This window comes from Onychomys torridus, chromosome 3 (genome assembly GCF_903995425.1).
Source record: "Onychomys torridus chromosome 3, mOncTor1.1, whole genome shotgun sequence".
Taxonomy (NCBI): Eukaryota; Metazoa; Chordata; class Mammalia; order Rodentia; family Cricetidae; genus Onychomys; species Onychomys torridus.
The window spans coordinates 29,420,029-29,445,191 of record NC_050445.1 but is presented as its reverse complement, the minus strand read 5'-3'; the positions used below and the strand labels follow the sequence as shown (position 1 = coordinate 29,445,191).

The window sequence follows — 25,163 nt, the reverse complement described above, 5'->3', positions numbered from 1 at the left end:
AAATAGCATTTATGGGGGTGAATACACTGCTATGTATGACTTGATTAAGAATTATATCAGCTATGTTATGAGAAAGAATCAATAATAATAGAAAAAAATCATGTGGGGTTGTAAAAGACAATTCTATAAAGTATCATTCTGTTTTCTCCACTCTCTCTATGGACATTATAAAAATAAATTTCTACCCCCATTAGCATGTACCAGCAAAGGAAATTGATAGGCCTTTAGTGAAGGTCAAGGATGTAGTTTAGGATGGGGTATTTGAGGGCCCAGGAATCCTAGTGCTCACTATTTGCTCATGATTATGCTTGATGTGTTTCAGAACCATTTGAATGTGACAATTTCAAGTCCAAACTACAAGGATCCCAATAACTTGGCATTCCAGGAAATTAAAATCTTTGGGACAGAGGAAATTGCCAATGCTAGAGTGAAACAGAATGGTGTCCTTAGTCAGATGTCTCCTCAGATCACTTACAATTCAAACCTGAAGGTAAGAATTCATTTTGTGAGGGAGACTTTCACAAACTTCCATGGTTTCTTGATACAACTTCTCGCTAAGATTACATGGGTTGTTGAAGGACCAGAGCACATCTGATGCCTGGTGTGGATGTCACAGTATGGAGGAGGAAGGTAGAAATGTAGAGAAAGTTTGAGGCACCATGGCTCCAGTTTTTTCATCCCTAGTTTCTTCACTCTCAGTGTTTGGTTTTCTCTAACTGGATGCGGAGACAGGATCCGGGGGACAGGATCTGAAAACTGATGGCTTGTGCTTGAAGATGAAGGTAGAGATAGGGGTCCTGTGATCAAAACATTTAAATTGCTTTTTAAAAAAAATGTTTCTATCCTTTTGTTGAACGCCAATAAGACATATTATCTGTTCTGTAATAAATACATTTGCCATAAATATTGTATGAAAAAGTTGATGGGGGGGGGCTGCTAACTAACTCAAATGGCGATTGGAAAGTGCTAGTCTGGCATATGTAATGACATCCAGATCTTCTGTATGCCTTCTATTCCATTCCTCTAGTTCCTCATTGTTGTGGGGCACTTTTCACTAGTCAACTGAGATTTCTACTGAATGGTGAATTGATATTTGACATTTTGTCATAACAATGTATAAAGAGGATACATATATTACAAAGTTACAAATAAAGAATTGTGTGATTGGTTGTGTCTATTGCTAAGTATAATATAACTGAAGGATGCATATATGAAAACAAGCTTTGTTCATAATAGAAAATAGGATACTTGACATATCACCAAAAGAACTCTTTATTGTTTGAATCAGGGTAATGAGAGATGCAATTCACATACATGAAAAAAAATATATATATATAAATTAAGAAGGTGTCTAAACCAATATTTGTAAAGCATTTGCTTTGATTTCATTTGATAAGATTCAGTAGTTGAGACTAGCTTTTTGGTTTTGTGGAGAATGAGAAACAGCTCAGCATTTAATATTACTGGCTGCTCTTTTAGAGGTTCCAGGTTTGATTCTCACTACACACATGTTGGTTCAAAAATGTCTATAACTCCAGTTCCAGGGGAACCAATGCCACTTCTGGATTCTGTAGCCACACACATAATGCACAGACATGCATGAAAGCAAAGCACTCATGCACATAAAATAAGGCAGGGATTCGCCAGCTTTATATGACAAGAAGTCTGAGCTGGAAAACAGATGGAGGTTTTTTTTTTTTAATTGAATGTTCAAAGTTGAAAACTTGTTGGAATTGGGTCAAAGTTGAACTTTGTCAGAACTCAGATCTGTCTTATCTGATGACTGGAAGTGGCTACTTAGATCTAGTGACAATGCCCTTATTCTAGGAGAGATGAAAAAGGAAAAAATAAAAAACAAGCAAAGAAAAGAGAGTTGTAAAAAGTGGGAGGCAGAGAGAAAGCTGAAGGGCCAGGTCCTTCTAGCAAGAAAGAAATTCTGGCCCAGGAAGTGAACACAGATTTACTTTTCTGGCCATGAATATGCTACAATCATTAAAATTTCAGATATTAATTGGTAGACTGTATTATTTGAACCTGAAATACCAAAAAAAGAAGATCACATTTTATATAAAGAAGACAGCTGGTAATGTTGTACAGATGAGCCTTGTTTTCCTAGAAAGCATTTATTTGTCTTGGTGATGCTCTCCAAGTTGAGCTATCAGAACAGGGAAGCCAAAGGGCTCAGAAATCGGATATTGTCAGTCTGTAACTCCATACCTGGCATAGGATATTTGAAATGGAAGTTTATATAATGATATTTCCTACTCCTCAGTCATACCTTTAGTAGATAAACCTGAGATTAAAAAATAATTGAGGTAGGCCAAGTGGTGGCGGCACATATCTTTAACACTAGTCACTGAGAGGAAGAGAAAGACAGATTTCTATGAGTTTGAAGCCAGCATGATCTACAGAGAGAGTTCTAAGATAGCCAGGGCTACACAGAGAAATCCTGTCTCTCCTCCCACCCCCAATAATTGTAGAAATCTGTGTAAGGTTCTATAGAAACCTGAAACCACATTATTCCTTATTGCCTGATTCTCTAGGCATTGCACATCAAAGGGATCATGATATGGGGAGGTTATGAATGAGAAAATTAGCTTAATTTGCTAACAAGAGGAGAAGCATTTCTGAGAAAATGAATAGGGGTCAAGTGGTCCAGGGAAGGAATGAAAAAAGTAAGATCTTAGCAGATTTTTCCTGTCTTTTTCCGCAATGTAATATGTAAGGTTTCCAGAAAGTATTGATATTTTCTTTTTGCCACTATCTCCTACCACATATACACATTGTACCCTTGCAAACTGTAGTGTGCTCTTTAAATCATTAAAAGCTGAACATAGGATAGACTAAGAATTACATTTAAACTTAATTTTAATTAAAAGAAACAAGGTTTATGTCTGGCAAGACCTTTTTGTCCTGAGGATGAATTTTCATTCCTCCAGGTTGCCACCATAACAGATATCCATCTCATGCTGGGAGAAGCATATACAGTTGAGTGGGACAATGTGAGGGATCTGGAGAAGATAGACTGCTACCCAGATGAGGATGGTGCAACTGAGGCCAAATGCACTGCCCGTGGCTGCATCTGGGAGGTAAGCATGCCGAGGATGTTCACATAAACTGGAATCCTTGAAATACAACCTACAATGTCTTTAGCACAGACCTATAGCCTCAGATTTATTAAAATCCATGGAAAGAAAGAAGCTCCAGATGAGCCTGATTGAGAAGTGGAGCAGGTAAGAGTGGGGTTTTCACTGTCTTGTTTGGAGTCCAGGAATTTAGAGTCATACCTACTTTAATTGTTCTAGGCATGAGTGAATGAATTGATAGCTTTCTCCCTATATTTTCTAATATGTTTGATAACACCAGATCCCTGCTAATCTAGGATATTGAAATACTTTTCAGGAATCCAGCTCTTCAGGGGTCCCTTACTGCTACTTTGCCAATGAGCTGTACTCAGTCAGCAATGTTCAGAATCACCCAAATGAGGCCACAGCGAACATCTCTTTGAAGCCTTCTCCTTACAGAAATGCCTTCCCCTCTACACCTGTGAATCAACTGCAGCTTAGAGTGATCTACCACAAGAATGAAATGCTGCAGTTCAAGGTAAACAGTGTGTGTGATCCAGTGTGGACAGGGCCTTTTCAGTTCCATTACTCTGTGCAACCTTGTGCTACAACATTATAAAACTTTTTATTTGTTTAGTAAATAGTCTAAAACAACATCCTAATGAAGAGAGCAATGAGATGACTGGAAGAATAGTGAAACCTCTCTGAATCTCGAAATTGAGAGAATCACTGTGTCTAAAGATATATTTGGGAGAATGAAACATGGAGAGGGAGCACAGGAGGCTACTAGGAAGGTTGGACAGTTATGGATGAGTTTGGTCTAGAGATAAGAAGGGAGATGGGCAACAGGGGATGTGATTGAGACCTTGAGACCATCTTGGTCATTCAAATGAACTACAAGAGGGATATACCCAAGGAATGACTACTATGTTCTTAGCTTGCAAATGTGTGTGTATGGTTGGTAATGATAATGGAGGTTGGGAAATGAGTAGATTTATGATTGACCGTATAAGAGGAGGAGTATGATTTTGAATAAAGAAATAGGATACAACATTGAAATACTCATGAAAATGATTTCTTTTCCTTCCTTGGTTTAATTAACCAAAGGGACTAGGGATGGACTAGCTATCCTCTTTATTAGACTGTGAGCTGCTACAAAACAGGGTTTTATCTTCCATGGTAGTTGTATTGGAATCCCACACATAGGCTTCTATATACTGAGTACTCAAATGCTGCTGGAATAGTACAAGGCAGTGATCAAGGCAGAGTGGCTTTGCCTAGACTACCCTTAGAATCTGGGCTCAATCTGGACTTGAGTTCTCCATCTTCTAATGTGTTGTTCTGTGTGTGTGTCCTCACCAGAATGGAGTTGGTTGGGTGTGTAGCCTCAACTCACACTCACTAACCCTTAGCTATGCAGTAGTTCTCTCCATCATACTCATGTCTTTCTGATCCCACTTTAACACTCTGGGACTTTGTTGTTTCTTTACCAGAATCACCTGCTCTCAGTTTTGTGTTGGTTTATTGCTGTTTAACTTTTAAGATTCAGCCTGTATTTCTTCCATGAATCCATCTCACTGTTCCTTCCCTGTAATAGCAAAGCCCTTCTGCAGAATTTGTGTTAACTCACATCCCTCAGGAGTGCTGAATTCTTCTTTCTGATTTACCAGGAATTCTTAATTGTTTCATGCCATTGACCTTGGCTTATTTGTTTCCTATCCCTACTATTTACTATTGGATCAACAATGGTTTGTGGATCCTGAATTATTCAGCTTTATTTAGTTTTTCAGAAGGGATGTTTTTAATTAGAGAGACTTAGTTTTTTTTCACCAAATTTCAAAGGTTTCAGATCTCCTTATACTTAAACATCCACACACAAAACAAATATATCTTATGTTTATAAATACCAATTTCAGAATGAACTTTCCATGTTAACAGCAGTGTTTAAATGGATGAAGAAATGTTCTAGAGCCTGAAATATTGAGCCATGACCCAAATCAAGCTATTTAATAGAACCTTGTTCTCTGGAATTTTGGTAAAGTCCTGTAGTGTGAGGTAAAAGTAGACAAAACATTCAGCCTGTAGACTCTGTGAAACATGATAAGAGTATGCTGCAGTATTTGTGTCTAGAGTACAATTCTATTCGAAAACACTCTTTGAAATGACAGCTGACAGTGAATATTTACACAATTGATGTCATGTTTTGACATATTTACATATTATAGATTATCAATTCCGTACAGTTAGGATCTGTTGTTTCAATCCTCTAATATTTTGTGAAGTTGTAATTGAACATCATCTCAAGTTATTTTGAATTATATTGTTAGTTATATTGAATTGATAGTTATGGAATTATATTGTTAGTTTTGCAATATTGTTAATTATGATCACTGTCAGCATGCTAGGAATGCATCATAATATACATGCCATATTTTTGTCTTTACTTTAAATGATTTTCTCTGGCCTAGATCTATGATCCCAACCACAGTCGGTATGAAGTCCCAGTGCCTCTGAACATCCCCACTGCTCCATCCAGCACCCCTGAAGGCCGTCTCTATGATGTCCTCATCAAGGAGAATCCATTTGGGATTGAAATTCGCAGGAAGAGTACAGGCACTGTAATGTGAGTGGGTCCTGGGCTGACTTGGAGTTCTTGCTTTCCTAAACATTCCTCACCAGGTCACATTAATTGAAGACATCCTGGCTCAAAGCATCAGACTGCCCCTGTTCAGATCCATGATGAATTAGTTACCTTTTATGGCTGTGATAAAAAGCCCCGAGCAAGACAACATATAAAAGAGTTTATTTGTGTTTATGGCTTCAAAGGGTTGGAGTCCATGATGGTGGAATGGATGCAGACAGGGCAGCCAGAACAGCTGAGAGCTCACATCTTGAACTGCAAACAGAAAGCAAACTGGGAATGGTGTGAGATTTGAACTCCAAATTCTGTCCCAAATGACATACTTCCTCCACTAAGGCCACCCCTCCCAATATTACCAAATAGTGCCCAAAAGGGGAAGAGTATGTAAATACCTGGGACTATGGGGGATAGCTCATCTAACCATCACACATGAGGAAGTGATTTCTGTTTCTTAGAGAAAATCTTTAATACTCTGGGAGTGATTAGTAAGGCAGTTACAAGGTATGTAGGAATTATTGAATGAGTATTTACTGAATTCCTTCTTGATATTAGGTTATCTTCCTGTACAGTAGTCATAGACAGGTGTGCTATTTCTTCCATTAAACTGAGTTTAAATTATACTATGAAAAAGAATTTGACATAGCAACAACTTCGATGCTGGAAAAATCAGGGAAATGAGATTATTTGCAGCAGAGGGTTCTGGGTAAAGAAACATTTGTGATCAAACGTTGGGCCAATAGCAATGGTGACTATTTATTTTAGCCAATATCCTTGCTTATTTTGCTTGGGAGAGACCCTATTTCTGATTGTTTGTGAAAATGGAGGACTCTATTGTCTTCAAAAAGGCATCTGCTGGAAACTACTAGGAAGCTGGTTTTCTTTTGCAAATGCTCCTTTTCCTTCTGCAGCTGGGACTCTCAGCTCCTTGGCTTCACCTTCAATGACATGTTCATCCGCATCTCCACCCGCCTGCCCTCCACATACATCTATGGCTTTGGGGAAACTGAGCACACAACCTTCAAGATTGACTTGAACTGGCACACGTGGGGCATGTTTTCCAGGGACCAGCCCCCAGGGGTAAGGACAGGGTGTGTGGGTCTGTGTTCTGTTTCCTCCATCCAGGCTGAGTGCCTTGTGCTTCTTTTTCCCTGACTCCATGTGATTGTCAACTTCTACTGCTAGGAGTATGGACATCCTTTTAAATTCCCCTTTCCTCTGCTGTTCTTACCAGAAGAAGATTGACTCAGTGTAGCAATCAAGTTTCTGTTGAGTTTCTTTCCCATGCACACAGTCTCCTAACCTCCTTTCCCCTATGCCTCTCAGTACAAGAAGAATTCCTATGGTGTGCACCCTTACTACATGGGGCTAGAAGAGGATGGCAATGCCCATGGAGTCCTCCTGATGAACAGCAATGCCATGGGTAGGATGAACCTTTGTCCTCTTATTGTATGCCAATGATTCTTAAATTGCTTTAGATTATATTTGACTTAGCTGTCACTATAGATTAAATTATAGTCTTTGTAGACTGGTTTTCCCTTTCATTGACCCTTTATATTTTTATTATTTATATTTTAATTATATATAATTTATCCAATTTTTATTTGCAATACAGCTAATGAGAGCTTTCATTTAACTTCTTCAATTCTCTATACACCTACTCAAAAATATTTGCTGTCAGTGTGTTACAACAGAATAGAGAGAAGGTGGGAATTCCAGGGTTAAAATTCTCAACAGGAAGGATTTCATCATGATGACATTTTCTTGCATTTCCAGATGTGACATTCCAGCCCCTGCCTGCCCTAACATACAGAACTACAGGGGGCATTCTGGACTTCTTTGTGTTCTTGGGCCCAACTCCAGAGCTTGTCACTCAGCAATACACAGAGGTAGGAAGGAAAGCATTTTTTAAATATGTGGTGTGTGTGTGTGTGTGTGTGTGTGTGTGTGTGTGTGTGTGTGTACACTCATAATGTGTTCCAACCCTGCTATACAGGATTGCATATAATGTAATGATCATATGGTACCTAAATTTGACGATCTTTCTCAGGGAGAAGGAATAATATGGAATATGGGAGAGTGGGTATATTTCTACAACTACTAAAATGATCTTTTCTTCACCTATTGAAGTATATAGCAAAGTATTTGTGGTAACTAGTGGTGGGGCTAGTGTGGTGGTGGAGCTATGGTAGTAGTAATTTTGATGGTGTGGTGAGGGATGGTAGGATTGAATGTAGTGGTGGTACTGTTGGTGAAAATGATTGTGAGGATGGTGACTGTTATGGTGATAATGGTAGAGAGGAAGTTAGGACATGAGGTGATCATGAAAGGGATTGTAGTGGAGTTGATGTTGGGAGTTGAGAGAGTGAGGTCATGATAGTGATGGTGGTTGGAGCTATGATGATGTTTTGGTAGGAATGGTGTTGGTAATGATGATTGTGTCTGTTGTGGCAATGGGAGTTATCATGATGGAAAATACTACATCATGATATTGACGTGCTGGTTACAGTGTGGTGACAGAGACAATAACTGTAGTTGTGGTGGTGGTGGGAGTCGTGGTCACTAGGAATAATAACATTGTTGGTGACAACATCAACAAACATGTATGAAATACCTACTTCATGTGTTACTTAATGTATAGGAGAGGGTGTTACACCTACTAAGTTACTCAATGAAACCAACGTGAGATTACTCTTACTCTTAGCTTTGATTTACAGGTAAAACAAACAAACAAACAAGCACAGAAATGTCACATTGCTGCCCAAGGTCACACAATCAGCAAGACCAAGAGACGGTGTTATAAATTAGCTATTTCCCTTTTTGTCATGCGTTTTTAGAATCTAAATTTTATATCTAGGAATCTGAATAAAAGCAGGTTTTGCAGCACTACAGGAAAATGTGTTCTGAGAAGCTATGGGCTTTCTATAGTGTGTCCCAGGAGCTCCACACACCCCTCCACTTCCTTTGTGGGTTTGGATTTGGTCTCTAATTTGGGTAAAATATTCTGACTTCATATCCAGTTTCCATCTAGCTTCTCCTCTATCATTCTAACACTTTCTGTCTGTCTGTTTTCCAGCTGATTGGTCGGCCTGTGATGGTACCTTACTGGTCCCTGGGATTCCAGCTGTGTCGCTATGGATATGAGAATGATACTGAGATCGCCAGCTTGTATGATGAGATGGTGGCTAAGCAGATCCCCTATGTATGTACATGTCATGGTATCACGGTGTGCTGACTGTGCAACCTCAGAGCTAACAAATCTCTGTGTGTGTGAATTTGTGAGATTTTTGTAAGGTTTTACAAGTGTGTAAAGTGATTCATTGCATCCTATTGACCCTGTTGTTACTTTAGTGTAGGTGGTGGCATTGGCCCTGGGGATTTTGGGACACTGGTAACTCAGACTAACAGTGGGGACCTAGTGCTGGCTCAAGGAATTCAGTCATAATGTTCTTTTCATAATAATAAAAGGTTTCTTCAGCAGTAGTTATGCTTACCTGAGGGAAAATGAACCCAAGTTACTCAGAGCATTGTTTGTAAGGCCCCATTCAGACTTCAACCCTTCTCAGGCCCTGCAGTACAGCTCTAATAAATGCAGGATCCTGGCCTCATTTCTGGTGGGAACTCAAGTGGAGGCAACCTCTCTCACTTGAGGGCAAGAGGCTCCCAATAGGACTGATCTAGGGAACCATTTTTCATATTTAATCTATTTTATCTAGATATTGTTCTGTTCTTCATATTATTTTGTTAAAGTAAAAGAGATCATGAAATACATCGTCCTAATAAGAAAATTGTGTCTGATTACCCTCGATATTGCTTTCCCACAGGTATTGCAAGGTTTTGCTTTGTTTTTGCATTAATTTACAGTAGACTTGCTGTCCATATTGTATTAGTACATGGTTTACATTTTCTATGAACAAGAACCACTGATTCCAGGGGCAGCCTGATGAGGGAAATCACCATAAATAACCTACAGCTTTTATTTAACTTTTTTATAACAGTCATTCCTGGTAGGAGTTATCATTCATCTTACTCTGTTTGTTGTTGTTATTGGATCAAATATTATTTTCTACTTTTGGGTGTTGGGTGAAGTCACATGTAAAAAACAAAACAGAAAATATCTCAGAATCCAAACTCATAATATGACATAGCTAGTTCTGGGAAAGGAACATTGCCTTCTGGAGCCTGGACTGGCCCCACCAGCAGCCACCTGCTTCCTTCTGCCATCCTAGGATGTACAGTACTCAGACATTGACTACATGGAAAGGCAGCTGGACTTCACCCTCAGCCCCAAGTTCTCTGGGTTTCCAGCCCTGATCAATCGCATGAAGGACAAGGGGATGCGGGTCATCCTCATTCTGGTTAGTTTGTGTGAATGTGTTGGCTGTGCTTGGGACAATGGATGGGCTTTATGGGGATTGCCTTAGAATGTCTGTCCTCTCTTATTTTAGAAGTGAAATAAAAGTGTAATTAATATAAGTGTATTTCTGGGAGTCAGGAAAATGCAACAGTGAAATTTACAACTGGGGACTTCCCTTTTCCCACCTACCTTCTTTGTAATCTTCAGTATTAATTTTCCACCTGCCTGTGCTCTGATTGCAGGACCCAGCCATTTCTGGCAATGAGACACAGCCCTATCCTGCCTTCACCCGTGGTGTGGAGAATGATGTCTTCATCAGATATCCCAATAATGGAGACATTGTCTGGGGAAAGGTATGAGATTTGTGTTGATCCAGCAAGACTCATCCTAGGCAAGGCACCCTGTTAGTGTGTTTGAAGATGTGGTTTTCACCTATTCCATTTGGTCTTTGGGCCTTTAGTTTTCATTTTACAGTCAATGTTTATTTGTTTAGTGACAACAGTTAAGAGTTTCAGGGAATCCACTTTTCAGTAGAACAGTCCTACATGAAAACTGAAGTCCTAGGACTATGGCTTACAGTTTTCTAGGAAATTCTGTGTTGGGCAAATTGTTTGAGGCATTTCTGCTGATGGTTCTTCTGCCCACAGGTCTGGCCTGATTACCCTGATATTGTTGTGGACCCCGATCTAGACTGGGACAGTCAAGTGGAGGTAAAAGGCACTTTGTGATTTTGAGTGAAGTCAGGATTACCAGGAAAGGGAAACCATACCCAGAGTTCTAGAGTCCCAGAAGTAGTACTGGGCATACACTTGTGACCTGTTTCCTTTCTGTCATTTGTGTCCTAATGACCTCACACACACAATTTTCTTCATCTTGATATTCCATTTCCAAGCGCCATGCCAGTATTATTGTTCTTAAGACCTAAGACTCAGAGAATATAGGTTACTTGTCCACAATTAGTTTTTTTTTATTTAAAGTTTTTTTTTTCAATTTTATATACCAACCACAGTCCCCCCTCCCTCCTTTCCTCCCAATTCCCTCCCCCCTTCCCCCAACCCCATCCCTATCCTCACCTCAGAGAGGGTAAGGCCTTCCATGAGGAGTCAACAAAGTCTGGTACATTAAGTTGAGGCAGGACCAAGCCCCTCCCTGCTGTACTGAGGCTGTGCAAGGTATCCCTCCATATGGAATGGGCTCCAAAAAGCCAGTTCATGCACTAGGGATAAATCCTGGTCCCACTGCCAGGGGCCCCACATACTGCCCAAGCCACACAACTGTCACCCACATTCAGAGGGCCTAGTTATTGATAACATAATGGTGATTTCAAATCTAAAGCTACCAGAATCCAAGGGTCCATGGACTTTCAACTGGCAAATACCTCTAAGAAGGTATTATTTTTCTCTGAATTGGTTCCTTTTCCTGTGCATATCTCTTTTAAGTAGTTTTCAGTCTTTATCTTTAATCAAGACATTTTTCTGTGTGTATGCTTTTCCCCTACAGACAGGCTTCTCCATCTTCATATCTTGCCTCTGACTCCCTTTCTGCTATGGGTCTCAATGTTGTTTTTACCTCTTCATCCTAGCATTGCATTATAAATTTGCTTTCTCCTGGGAACAAGTTCTTCCTTGTAAGTGATCCAGCTATACTAGGCTCTGAACCGATTCTCCTCCCTCGGCTTCATTGGCAGGTGTTGGTTGCTTGAATGACTATGTGGCTCTTCCTGCTCCTGTCAGTATTCTGGCCAAGATGACTGGTGTGCATCCTGTTTTGTCTCTTCTCAATTGTTTGATTGTCTGACAATATCTGTGTAGGGCCCTTAAGGTGGGATGGAACTCTCTAGAGAGCAAATACCTTTAGTCTTCTTCAATATAACTATTCTTTTCAGATAGGAATTTGTGTGTGTGTGTGTGTGTGTGTGTGTGTGTGTGTGTGTGTGTGTATTCTTCTTTTCCGACTTTCCTAGAGAAGCGAGGAAGAAAAAGAAAAGGCCTGTTTAGTTGGGATACCTGGCCAGGAGTGATCACGTGAAGAAAGTCGTGTCTATATGGTCAGTCAGTAGTATAACTTACAGTATTTAAAAATTCCATTGGAGTCAATTCAGCATTGTTGTGGGGACAAAGCAGATAATAGCCATGCACAAAAGCCCAGAGCCACAACCTCTTTGGGAAACTATTCATGTGCAGATTTTAGCCAGTGCTCATGGATTTCAGGGATATAGGAGAAAAACTTCAGTCACCAGCAATGGGACTGGTAGGAATTATGACCAATATTCATGCTTTTTACAGAGGAGTTGGTTTTTAAGGTCAAGTTCAGTTCTAGAGAGAAAATCATATATTCCATAGAACTGACATGCCTGGGGCCCAAGGGTTTAGGCTTGAGATAGCTCCAGTGTAATAGGGAGAACGTTTGTTAGTGCAAATCAGAGATGCCTAGTTACTGGGTTTTGATCTATGACCACGTTGGTCACTTTGACAGGAATAGCACTGCAGATGTAAAATGAAATCCTCAAACTTAGGACTGAGTTTCATGGCTATTAGGCGATATATCTTTATTTTTTTTTTTCAGTAGACAGAGTAGAAAAGTACAGAAACAGACTGTTTATGTTCGATTTCTATTACTAACAAGAATCTATATATAATTTTATCTGTTTTCTTATCTATCATCTATCTATCTATCTATCTATCTATCTATCTATCTATCTATCTATCTCTTTTACTATTTGTTAAGATATTGAGAAAAATCCTTAGCTTCCTGCTCTTTCCATCACTTCTCTCAGAAGATCACTTGAATCTAGCAATTTAATCAGTTCATGGAGACACTGGCTAGAGACATTCAGGCACATAGGTTCTATGGCACTTAATTGCTGACATTGGAGGAGGTGCTGTTTTATCAGTGCTAGGGGTGGTTTATAAGAGCTACACTCCATCAGCTTTTACAGGCAATGCTGGCCCTGATCTCTAGACCCCTGAAAATCTGTGAACAGTGTTGATAGTGCAATGACTTGTGAATATCATGTGACATTGAATGTTTAATGACCAAGAATCCCATAGCTCTGAGCCAGGTAATTCTTCACAAAGAATTCTCATGCCTTAAATCAGCCTTGGTAAGAAATACTGCAGTATGATGTCACATAAAATATTAAGACTGTCCTAAGTGACTCTTGGACAATAGAATAATCAGAAGCAACACATAGTTTGTTAAACCAGTTTTATGAATCTGGTGAGGAAGAGCTCGCTGATATCTAGATCTGTTATTACTGAGACTAGTATTAAACAAACAAAACCAAACCAAACAGCTAAGAAGCCTATGGACAGAAGGCTTGTGACATTGAGGCCTGAACTTTAATGCTTAATGTAGAATTGGATCCAGGAAATACATTTTGGTATCTTGCAATGGACTGTGGTAAGCAATCATAGGGCCAGTTATACCAATGGACTCATGACATCAGAATTGAAGACCCAGTCAAGGGAGAACTGATGTTATCTGGTAAGAGTTGGAAATAGAAAGAATAAGGCAGAGTCAGCTCTTTGGACAATGGTAAGTCGTTTTCTAAGTACACAGGTGAGGATCATCAAATATGATCTCACTGTACATAGTGAGATTAACAAAAACCACAGCCAGCCTAATTTCCAACTTGTATCCCATAAAGGATAGAATTTTGGCTCAGACATAGCTGATAATTTCTACTTATTCATATTCCCTCTCCTCTCCCCCTCTACATGGCATATATGTCACCAATATGAGTTTGGTCTCTTGTTTGTCGTGTGAAGATACTTTGTCTAGCATCATTTCCTCACAGAAAGCCACAGCAGAAAGCCACTCCTCAAGTTTCCCAGGGCAATGGCATCTTGCTCCCCCTTGCCTCCTCAAGTCAGACCTCTGAGTCCTGATCCCGTGCTGTTTTCTTCAGTGCATCTCTGTTTTGTGTTCTGTCTAGACATTGAGCCCTATGGAGCCTTAGCCTCCAGACCAAGCTTTCTGCTTGTTGTTCCCACCCTCTCACTGTTGGCTTCATGATTCTTAGCTCTTTGACTCTCGTAACACAATGAATAACATAGGGGAGACCATTTATTGAAACATACCAACGACTATAATATCCCATACCAAGCAACACAGAAAGATATATAAGCTTTTATGGATATTTGCTGTTTCTGAGTGGCATCAATGCACATATAATTAATGACAATTTATAGTCATTAAAAAATTACTTTTCAGGTTCTAAGATAATTATGATAGGGAATATAAAGATTGGTCTAAAAATACTTGCCGAAGTCCTCTAAAGCTCTCAGTGCAAATAAGGACTGATACCCTCGATCCAATTTCAATGTAAACATTGCTTTTATTACTTGAGAGCTTATAAAGAATAAGGGAGTGGGGAGTTTCCTCCTTAAGTCTTCTTACTCTGATTAGCATAAAGTTGGGGTTTTTATGTGCTCTTTGGAATCATGGATAACAGAGGTACATAGACATTCGTCTGATACCATGAATTCTTATTTCCTCATTCCCAGGGACCAGTCTTTTCTTTTTTTCCAATCTGGCACTCCATAACAGAAAAATGACTTGCCACCTACAGATTCTCACTGGCTCCTTCCTTGTTTCTAGCGAGTTATTAGGAAATAGGGGTGTAATTGAGGACTGGGAATGTACAGCATGAAATGAAAATAGGGGTGCACTTGAGAACTGGAAATGTACATGAAGTGGAAATGGGGGCACACTTGAGGACTAGTGTAGCCAGAATGTTCCTCAGCCCCATCAGGCCCCATAGTCCAGATAAATCTCTCTCACCCACAGTCCCACAGCTGCTTATAAAAAAATCACTCAGAGGCTTATATAAATTACAAACTGTATGGCCTATGGCTTCAGCTTCTGGCTAGCGAACTCTTTCATCTTAAAATAACCTAGTCCTATTAATCTATATGTTTCCATGTAGCTAAGCCATTACCAGTCTGCTGACATCTTGTTGCTACTTCTGGGGCATCTGGCATCTCTCCCAACTCTGCCCTTCTTCTCTCTATATCCCTGCTTGGATTTTCCTACATGGTTCTATCTTGTGCTGCCACAGGTCAATGCAACTTAATTTATTATCCAATGGGAGCCACACATATTCATAGCATACAGCTCATGGATTTCTTGAAATAGAATGGGTATCTACAGCATGAAATGGAAATGGGGATGCACTTAAGGACTGGGCATCAATAGCATGAAATAGTGAATTCAGAGGGATAACATGGAAAAAAAAAGCAGTTTGTGGATATTTTACAAATACTGGGAAAGAGGGTGTATAATTTGTTGTGCTTATTTATCTCTGCACTTAATGTTTCTAAAATAAACCAAGAACATATTATTTAGGCTACCACTGCCTACCACCACATAATAGAGATTTACTTGAGTTACATTCTCAGGAAATATCTGCTATCGATTGTGTTCATTTGTGACAGGTGAATTTTGTTACTTTTACAGAAATATCGAGCTTATGTGGCCTTCCCAGACTTTTTCCGTAATTCCACTGCCACATGGTGGAAGAAGGAGATTGAAGAACTCTACACCAACCCACAGTATCCAAATAAGAGCTTGAAGTTTGATGGCCTATGGATTGTAAGTGTGTGTATGTCTGTGTACACATGGATAGCTGTGAGTGTGTATGTGAATGATAGTGGTTTTGAAGTAGTCCAGAGGATAATAATCATTCAGGAAGACTGTAGGTGTGCCATCCTGTGCTTCCTCTGACAGAGAACAGAGTAGCTCTGATCCCACTTAGTCCTTAGGACCTCTGAAATGCCTACTGCAAAGCTTCTGGGGTGATTACTGGAAATGCCTTGGGAGCTTGCTTGACCTGGAGGGTTAAATTGCTATTTCTAATCCACCTGTCCCCCCAGAGAATGATTGTTTTCCCAGGGACAACTAGAGGTTGGCTGCTTTATTCATTACTTACTTGTCTCTGACAGGTTGTAAGTATCTTTATGAGTAACTACATATCTGACATTTGTAGGATATGAACGAACCTTCCAGCTTTGTGAATGGGGCAGTTCCTTCTGGCTGCAGTGATGCTACTTTGAACCACCCACCCTACATGCCATGTAAGGACCCTGATTTTTGTCTACTTGCTGAGCAATGGCTGGAAAGATGAGCTCTGCTGGAGCCCAGCAGCTAGCAATTACCTTCACCAGCAAGAGCAGGTCCTCATTGATTCTGCTCATCAAGCACTTTATCCAGATGTGTATGTGTATGCAAGAACTATGACCTCTGGGCAAATTCAATAATAAGTAGAGAAAACATCCAATAGTGACAGTATCTGCAAAGGATTCTCAGAGATAAATTTGTTAGTTCTTCAGACTTATGTTAATTTATCTATAGAAATATATTTGCTGTCAATGGGTATAAAATAGGGGCTTCCCATTCTCAGGGAGTTGATGAAATTTAGAGTTATAGTGTTTATATATGGGTCCTATAAATTACTCTGTGAGTTGTGTGATATTCCCTAGGTTATTTGATATTTCCAAACCTCAATCTTCTATGCAAAAATTCTGAAAACTATATTGGGGATGCACTTTTTACAGGAATTATAGAAAATGATTTGTACTTTCAAGTCTAGCTCAGGGCTTGTTCCATAGTATGTGGTAACTTGGGCTGTTTCCCAAACCACCAGTTTCTCCAGTGGACTTGGTGTTGAAAACACCATAGGAATGTTACCGTTTAGTGCTAAGTACTGTTCTCATGCCCAGGAGAGGTCCCATTAGTCTTATGATACAGATTTTAGAATATAGAAAAGAGGCAGCAATGAGGAGAACAAGAGCTGCCTTTCACTCTTGAATCTCCATCAGATTTGGAAGCCAGGGACAGAGGCCTGAGCAGCAAGACACTCTGCATGGAGAGTGAGCAGATCCTTCCAGATGACTCTCGGGTGCGGCATTATGACGTGCACAGCCTGTATGGGTGGTCCCAGACCAGACCCACCTACGAGTGAGTGGTACACTTTTCTCTAGTTGACATTATCAGTGGGGATGGCCAGTCATTGGTGTAACTTCCCAGTATTTCCTTCACTTTCCATTCTGAAGATTAAGAAGAATTCAGTGATTACTTGTCTAGACCACTGGTTCTCAACCTTCCTAATAGTGTGACCCTTTAATATGGTTCTTCATGTTGTAGTGACCCCAACCATAAAATTATTTCCATTGCTACTTCATAACTATAATTTTGTAACTATTATAAATTGCACTGTAAATATCTGATACATCTGATGGTTTTAGTTGACTGATGTGAAAGGGTCATGACCCACAGTTTGAGAACCACTGGTCTAGAGCCTTACTTCTTAACTAAAGAGTATAGGAGCACGGAGAGAGTTCTTTGATTATGACTGGGATGACAGATTGAAATATGGCAGTGTCATATCATTGAGAAATTAATAGTCCTTTTGAGGAGCACATGCACAGAGACAGAAACAATTATTACACAATGCAGTTGGTGATGTGATAGCATTAGTTATAAGAGGCAAAATCAAAACAGGGTGCTATAATGTATTTTATTCTAAAAGTGAATCATGTCTGATATTTTTAGCCATTTTTGTTGTATGATCTATGAGTAGTCTAGTGAATTAACATAGTCCCACTTGGTGACTTCAATGAATAATACAACTTAAACAATTACAATCTTGTAAAGGAATTTACTCACTAGCTCAGAAATATAGAAAACCAAACGTTAAATGAATAAATCGATTTTGTGATAGTTTAACACTTGGAAACAGTGTAATTGTTTTACCATGTGGTGAAGTTGTTGGCTGATGACTGTGAAAAGGCATCAGTATTATTGTCCCTATTGGCCAGCAGGACCCTAAACCCTAGGGTTCGAGAGAACAAGTTCTGGGCCTTCCCCTGCTCTGACTTCAACTTACCTCCCTATTTTCCCCACCAGAGCTGTGCAGGAGGTGACAGGAGAGAGAGGGGTCGTCATCACCCGCTCCACATTCCCCTCTTCTGGACGCTGGGCAGGACACTGGCTGGGAGACAACACAGCTGCCTGGGACCAGCTGGGGAAATCCATCATTGGTGTGTGGTTGTATTCAGGGGCCTCTGCTGGCTGTGGGTGGAGTAGGGAGTAGGGTCCCTGGTGAAGTGGGAGGAGCAGGCAGAGCATGAGTGCCTCTCCTGACCCTGCTGCATCTCTCCTTGCAGGCATGATGGAGTTCAGTCTCTTTGGCATCTCCTATGTAAGTGTCCTTGCATGCTCCTCCTCCCTAGGAAGGTGGCAGCATCTCTCAGAAAGCTTCCAGAGCTCACTTCGTTTGTTGTTGTTTCAGACGGGGTCAGACATCTGTGGGTTCTTTCAAGATGCTGAGTATGAGATGTGTGTTCGCTGGATGCAGCTGGGTGCATTTTACCCCTTCTCCAGGAACCACAACACCATTGGGACCAGGGTAGGATGTCAGCTTCCTCACCTATATTATGTCACTGGAAATGCTTCCTCAGTTTCTGTGTGCACTTCTTCTATGTGTGTTCCCTGGGGACAAACAAAAAACCTTTAAACCCTCTTCTCTATGAACCAAATTCGTCAGTCATGTTTTGATGATTCTTTATATTTAGGAAACATTTTCCCATACATCCCATACAGAATATCTTATGGAATCATTTTCCTGAGACAGGTGTGGCTGTTTTCCAACTGCTAAGAATATCCTTAAAGTCTCATGCACCGTTGTTTTTATCCAGTTGTGTAGAAACATTTGCAATAAATGTTCAGTGACCATAAGTCCATTGAGAGGTATAACTGGGTTCTGAACACTCTTCTTCTTTTCTTGTAGAGACAAGACCCTGTGTCCTGGGATGAAACCTTTGAGAATATTTCCAGAAGTGTTCTAGAGACCAGATACACCCTGTTGCCATATCTCTACACCCTGATGTACAAGGCCCACACAGAGGGCAGCACAGTGGTGCGGCCTCTTCTCCATGAGTGAGTGTCAGCTTGAGTCCTGTTGACCCATGGGTAACCCATTCACCCTGCAGGGTGTGAGTTGACATAATTCTTTCACAGTGAAGGCTTCAGTCCTTATTGTTCTGAGCTCTCCAAGTGGACAGCATACTTTCTTCTCCCTTATAACTGAATTTTATACACACCTCAGATCTTGGATGGAAGGATTTCTTTTAACAAAAGAAGTTTTTAAGTGATACAAAATAAAATACCACAATTTCTTCCTTATTTGGACATGCAAAGACCTAATCTTTTGCAGTTTATATAGACCCAGACCAAAATGCATTAACATCATTAAAGTAGGTGTTCCAAGGGGGAATTTGAGGGATGAGGGCCATCCTTACATTTAAAATGTGCTATGGTGAAAGAGAATGGATATATTTTATGGAATCAACATGCCTAAACACTTTCTGAAGTTTGAGAGAAGTGACTTGTAGGGGATGTGGTCTATATGATCTTATCAAACTAGAGAGAATATGACAATGCAGGATTCAGCTGCATTTCTGGTTTGAGTTCAGACTTGAGGATTTTTTCAGGGTCTTATGCTGGGACTCGTTAGGCTCTGATTGTGACACCTCAATTTCCCTTTTTAGGTTTGTGTCAGACCATGAGACCTGGAATATAGACAAACAGTTCCTCCTGGGTCCAGCCTTCCTGATCAGCCCTGTACTAGAGCTTGTGAGTATGGAGGCCTCAGGGTAGTAGGATGGGTATGAGGACCCTGGCTGTTAGGCTGGGTAAACATGGAAAGAAGGCCTGTGTGTTGGAGATCCTGACATATCTCTCTTTCTACCTTTTCTTTCTTTCTTTTTTTGTTTTCCTTCTTTGAATTGGGCCAAGAAACATTAAAAATTCTACTGGCAGCTGGGCGGTGGTGGTGCATGCCTTTAATCCCAGCACCTGGGAGGCAGAGCCAGGTGGATCTCTGTGAGTTCGAGGCCAGCTTGGGCTACCAAGTGAGTCCCAGGAAAGGCACAAAGCTACACAGAGAAACCCTGTCTCAAAAAACAAAAACAAAAACAAAAACAAAATTCTACTGGCAGTTGAGATGAAACCAGGCTACCCTTGATACCCTGGGGCTAGAACACGAGATCCTCTTATAGTAGAAAGTTCTACCTCTTGGTTCTGATAACTTGGACTCAAAGCTAAGTCCTCAGAGGAGTGTTCCCTCACACGTGTTTCATTTTTCTTTACATTGCCCCACCGATATGGGCAAGATGGGACAGAAAATTCTCCCTCCCCAGTTATGGACAAACTGTAACAAATACTTTTCTCTTCACCTACCCCGACTCTGTCAGTTGTCCAGAGAACTGTGATGAACAAGCCCTAAATTCTAGTAACTTTCTCAGTAAAATCAATCACTTAAGTGGCTGCCCTCGGATTGTCTCTCTCTAAAGTTATTCTCTCTATTCTGCTTCATAGGGTAGTGAAGAAGATAAATAACCTTGTGTTATATCTGAAGATATAATCTTCCCCATATTTACTAGTATAAGGAACTTAGGGTCAGGTGGGGACTGTAGCAAAAGAATTCAATGCAAGGAGTCATTCCTTTCACCATGAAAACAAAGTTTGTTGGGCCAACTGCTTTGCAGCAATGTGGTCAGCTCACTGATGCTGGGTAGATCTTTGCTTCATTGTGTAAGGGGGTCCTGTAAGCAGCTAAAGTCTTTTTTTTTAAACTTCCTTTGAGAATGATTGGGTCTCTGATTAAAGACCAGCTATTTAATATTCTTCATATCTTACTCTACCTAGAAATTTTTCTTTTGCTCCATAGCCAAACATGGGTGTTTGTATCTCTAGAAACAAAGTAGGGTGTTTTTGTAAGGAAAGGGTGATTCAAGTTGCCCATCCCAAGGGGCATTATGGAGGCCATTGGTTAGGAAATCTTCCAGTTAAAGAGAGTAGGAGGAAATGGCTTCCCTGTCATTGCTGATCTCAGGATTATGAGACTCCCCACTGTCGCTACTGTTGTAACTTTTCCCCCACATGCATTGGCTCCTCTGTCCTAGACAACAGTTCCACTATTGACACCTTGTTTGTATTGAATTTCAGAATGCCAGAACTGTAGATGCCTATTTTCCCAGAGCCCGCTGGTATGACTACTACACGGTAAGTTTTTTAAATGTTTGTATAGTCTGATAAACAGTAGAGTACAGTCTTTGTATGTGGCAGATCTCACACCACAGCCCTGGAAAATATGTGTGGTTGTCCTGCATGAGCCCTTTACTTCCTGTGGCCTCTGTCTTCTCATCTTCTAGTGGGGTGAGAGCAAGACCAGAGAGCTGAAGTGGCAAGCCTCTCATTCAATGCCTGGCTCACTGGATATTTTTTTACATGTGATTTTATCTTTCTGTATGTCCTTACTATCCACTCTGGTGACAAGTCATCTCTTCAAATTGTGCCATTAATTAGTTTTTTCTTCTGTCTATTTAGTATATATCTGCTTCTATAGTATAGATCAGTGTTTCTCAACCTTTGTAATGCTTCGGCCCTTTAATATAGTTCCTCATGTTGTGGTAACCCCAACCATAAAATTATTTTCTTTGCTACTTTATAGCTGTAGTTTTACCACTGTTATGGATTATAATACAAATATCTGTGTTTTCCAATGGCCTTAAGTGACCTGTGTGAAAGTGTTGGTTGCCTCCAAAGAGGTTGTGACTCACAGGTTGTCAACTTCTTGTATAGATACTCAAGAACAGTTCCTTCCTCTAATTACCGAATAAATGAGTCCTCAAATACATATCCAAACAGTACATGTTCACTTATAAAGGCAACCACAGGGGCTCTCTGTTGCAGATACCTGGGCCATAGTGGTCATAGAAGACAAGCTGAGAGAGCAAGGTCTTGAGAAGACATTTTAGAGGTGATCTGTCAAAGGACACATATGAGACAGAGCTTAATTCTTAGGGAATAATTAAAGGAAAGGGATATCCTTGCCCTCCCACTAGCCCACCTCTTTGGACTCTCTGAGCAGAGCACAGGCAGGAAGACCAAAAGCAGAGCAGTGCACTAGCCTCTCCTCTGAGGACAATGCAATGGATCTGGGTGAAAACAGAACAAGGACAAAGGAGTTTTTCCATCCTAGGAGCAGTCACTTCCCTCTTCTTGGTTCTTAGCTGCTTTCTCTTAAGGGTGGGAGTACACTAACATTCAGCTACGTACTTTCAGTCCAGCACCAGAGACCTGAGGGAGAGATCAGTTATTTCCCTCAAGTGGCCCTCACATGGTCTTGAATTTGCATGTTGACTGTCCAGTACTTTATCAGTCCTTTTGAATCTGTCAGGGCTTACCCTAGAGCTAAGCAGGGAGACACTCAGGGTATCTAGCTTAAGAAGGGCCCTGCTTTTTCTTGGACTTGAGAGTGTGGACCTCCTTCAAGTCTGCACCCTAGGCTTCTTGGTTGGAGTCCTAGCCTTGCTCAGATGCAAAACTCTCTGCTAAGTTCTAGGTATTGGAATGGTGGGTGCTTTTCTGTTCGGGGTTAACAATGTAATGATGAGCTAAGATTTGCCTTTCAAAACCTTTATGGGAGCATACTGTGGAGTCTAGAAATAGGATGCTACTGTCCTCTAGGGGACAGAAACAATGTTGCTCAACATCAGAAAAGGATAGGACCAGACTGCTGAGCACCATGACCCAAGCCTGCAGTCCTAGCCTCTAGGGAGTCTGTGGTAGGGGGATTGCTTGAATCCATCAACTTTGGGGTGTTGTATGCTATATTAATTGAATGTCCTCGTGAAATTTGATACCAGTATGGTGACCTTCTTGGAGCAGAGGATCACCAGTTTGCCTGAAAGGGCTGAACCAGCCCAAGTAGGGAAAAAACCACAGTATAGCAAGTCAGAGATATATTTAAACATAAAGGCACATAAATCTTTTGAGTGTTTTCTATGGAACAGGTGAATGTAGAGTGTATAGCTGGTATGTATTAAATAGTGGGGACCAAGAGATAAGTCCAGACGGTGGTTGGGTTGTCTGCTAAATGCACTCACTGCTCAGTGATATGTGCATCTCTCTCATCATCTGCTCTCTTTTTCCCACAGGGTGTAGATATTAATGCAAGGGGACAATGGAAGAACTTGCCAGCCCCTCTTGACCATATTAATCTTCATATCCGTGGGGGCTACATTCTGCCCTGGCAGGAACCTGCCATGAATACCCGCTTGAGGTGAATTGGGGGAAATGGGGTTCTACTTTGCATAGTAGTGAGCTTAATCATGTGTGGAGAAGGCTCCTCGATTCTTGAGTATCACTCTGAAGTCTGAAAATATTTTCACTGGATTTATTTTTTATATTTTTATATTTGAACTTTTGAAAAACTCTGAACTCTCAACCATTTTCACCAGTTGTTTAAATCAAAGTCTGTGAAATTGCACATGTAATAAGTGACATTTACAACAGAAATAAAAATGGGGTAGTCATAGTTCATATTTTTGGAATCTCCCACTTTTTTCCTCAAGAATAAATGATTGCTAGAAAAATTCAGCTATGTGACAACTGATTCCTGAGGTTGCTTTACCCTGAAAATACTTAAGAGCTCTGGCCCTAAGTTTATATGTCATTCATTAATCATTAACATCAAGCAAATGCTTGCTGCATGCTTAGGATAATACTGTGCCAGTATTAAGAACTTTGTTTTATGATTTTCTATTTTTCTTAATCAAAGAGAAATGAAGTTGCTTGAGGTGAGTATTGCCATCGTCTCCATTCCACAGATAAGGAAGTGGAGGCCTTATTGAGCTACATGACTCACTAAGTCACAGGCCCAGGGAGAATATGGGAATCCATGTGGGCCTGACATCATGCCTCAAAACTTCACCCATTTGTCCTCTGAGTGTTTTAGGTGATGGGTCACAAAAGAGGTTTACAGCCTCAGGAAAGGGGAAAGAGGGAAGCCAGTTATGTGCTTTTAATTTAAGAGCCCTACTGGAAAAGTCCCCTTGATGCTTTGGTGAAGTCATTCACTTAGGACATGCAGTGGTCCAGCCTTTTCTGCATGCACCTAGATCCAGTTCTCAACATTTTCTAGTAGGAGAACCCACTCTAACCCTCAGGAAGTACTTCATTTTACTCTGTTGTTTGTGGGAAAACTGTTGGCTTGTGACTGTGACTGTGTTTTTAGCTAATGCCTCTCTCCCTCCCCACCACAGCCGTGAGAAATTCATGGGCCTCAAGGTTGCCTTGAATGATGGAGGACTTGCTGAGGGCTGGCTCTTCTGGGATGATGGGAAAAACATCAGTGAGTAGGGGCTGGCTGGGATTCCTGACCACACCACGAGTAAGGTTCTCGATTATTTTAAATTCCTGCCTTTCAGCTGAGATAAACTTTCTTGAGATTTATGCACATTCCCCAACTACAGATTAGTTGTCCCAGCAAGATAATGCTACATGTGTTGTTTGTGTGTGGGACTTTCCATCAGGAGTTTATGGGAGCTGGCAACCTCTTAGGAGGTGGATGGCACAAGTACTCTTTACCACAGGGAAGAACTTTCAGCCACAAAGAGCTTCTTCAGCTCAACACAGCTGTAGGTACAGGTTCCTGTGAACACTCAAATGTCATAAGGGCATCTCACACACTGAAGTGTGTTTTATTTGATTTATATTCATTTAAATTTACATAGCTGATTTGTATGGTGCTTTCTGCTATAGGCAGCATGTTTTAGAAGCTAGTGGTTCCAGGAGGAGTGGGGAAGTAAGTGAGGAAGAGACCACACTGCAGAGGTAGAGGAAGCCCTGAGAAGGAGCTGGTTACCAGCAAGCTGCCTTTTCCATCCACCACGCTGCCAAACGCCGCGCTTTCCCAGTTTTTTTAAAACATTTTGTGGAGTTCACATTTAAAACCACCCATTACTGCTCAAAATAAAGCAAGGCAGCAGCCACAGTGTGTTTACACGTGTGGATGTGTGCTTTTAAGCAAAAGGAATCTGGAAATTCTGAGGTGACTGGGGACAGGTTGGGACTAGTAGATTGTGAAAAAAAGTGACCTAAGGCAGCAGTATGTGATTTTTATATGTGGTAGCTATTAGACAAGTGCATCTACATGTTCATTTCAAACATTTGTATCCATTTGGGGATGGGTGTAGAACCTGACTAATTTGCATAGAGAGAACTTCCACTACAAAATTGAACTCATTGTAATGGA

At 40.7% G+C, this 25,163-nt stretch overlaps 1 protein-coding gene across 1 annotated transcript in view; it reads left to right on the top strand.

The window, feature by feature from the left end:
* Mgam (maltase-glucoamylase) overlaps positions 1 to 25,163 on the top strand; it is a 90,717-nt gene that overhangs the window by 60,154 nt on the left and 5,400 nt on the right. The window contains exons 46-67 of the mRNA XM_036181844.1: positions 323 to 490; positions 2,940 to 3,089; positions 3,403 to 3,603; positions 5,534 to 5,688; positions 6,615 to 6,783; positions 7,030 to 7,126; positions 7,480 to 7,592; positions 8,780 to 8,905; positions 9,933 to 10,061; positions 10,303 to 10,413; positions 10,708 to 10,770; positions 15,521 to 15,655; positions 16,050 to 16,137; positions 16,882 to 17,020; positions 17,969 to 18,102; positions 18,229 to 18,263; positions 18,354 to 18,470; positions 18,852 to 19,000; positions 19,612 to 19,696; positions 21,071 to 21,127; positions 23,065 to 23,189; positions 24,172 to 24,260. Coding sequence (XP_036037737.1) covers positions 323 to 490; positions 2,940 to 3,089; positions 3,403 to 3,603; positions 5,534 to 5,688; positions 6,615 to 6,783; positions 7,030 to 7,126; positions 7,480 to 7,592; positions 8,780 to 8,905; positions 9,933 to 10,061; positions 10,303 to 10,413; positions 10,708 to 10,770; positions 15,521 to 15,655; positions 16,050 to 16,137; positions 16,882 to 17,020; positions 17,969 to 18,102; positions 18,229 to 18,263; positions 18,354 to 18,470; positions 18,852 to 19,000; positions 19,612 to 19,696; positions 21,071 to 21,127; positions 23,065 to 23,189; positions 24,172 to 24,260 — 2,635 coding nt within the window. The remainder of the gene's footprint in view (positions 1 to 322; positions 491 to 2,939; positions 3,090 to 3,402; positions 3,604 to 5,533; positions 5,689 to 6,614; positions 6,784 to 7,029; positions 7,127 to 7,479; positions 7,593 to 8,779; positions 8,906 to 9,932; positions 10,062 to 10,302; positions 10,414 to 10,707; positions 10,771 to 15,520; positions 15,656 to 16,049; positions 16,138 to 16,881; positions 17,021 to 17,968; positions 18,103 to 18,228; positions 18,264 to 18,353; positions 18,471 to 18,851; positions 19,001 to 19,611; positions 19,697 to 21,070; positions 21,128 to 23,064; positions 23,190 to 24,171; positions 24,261 to 25,163) is intronic.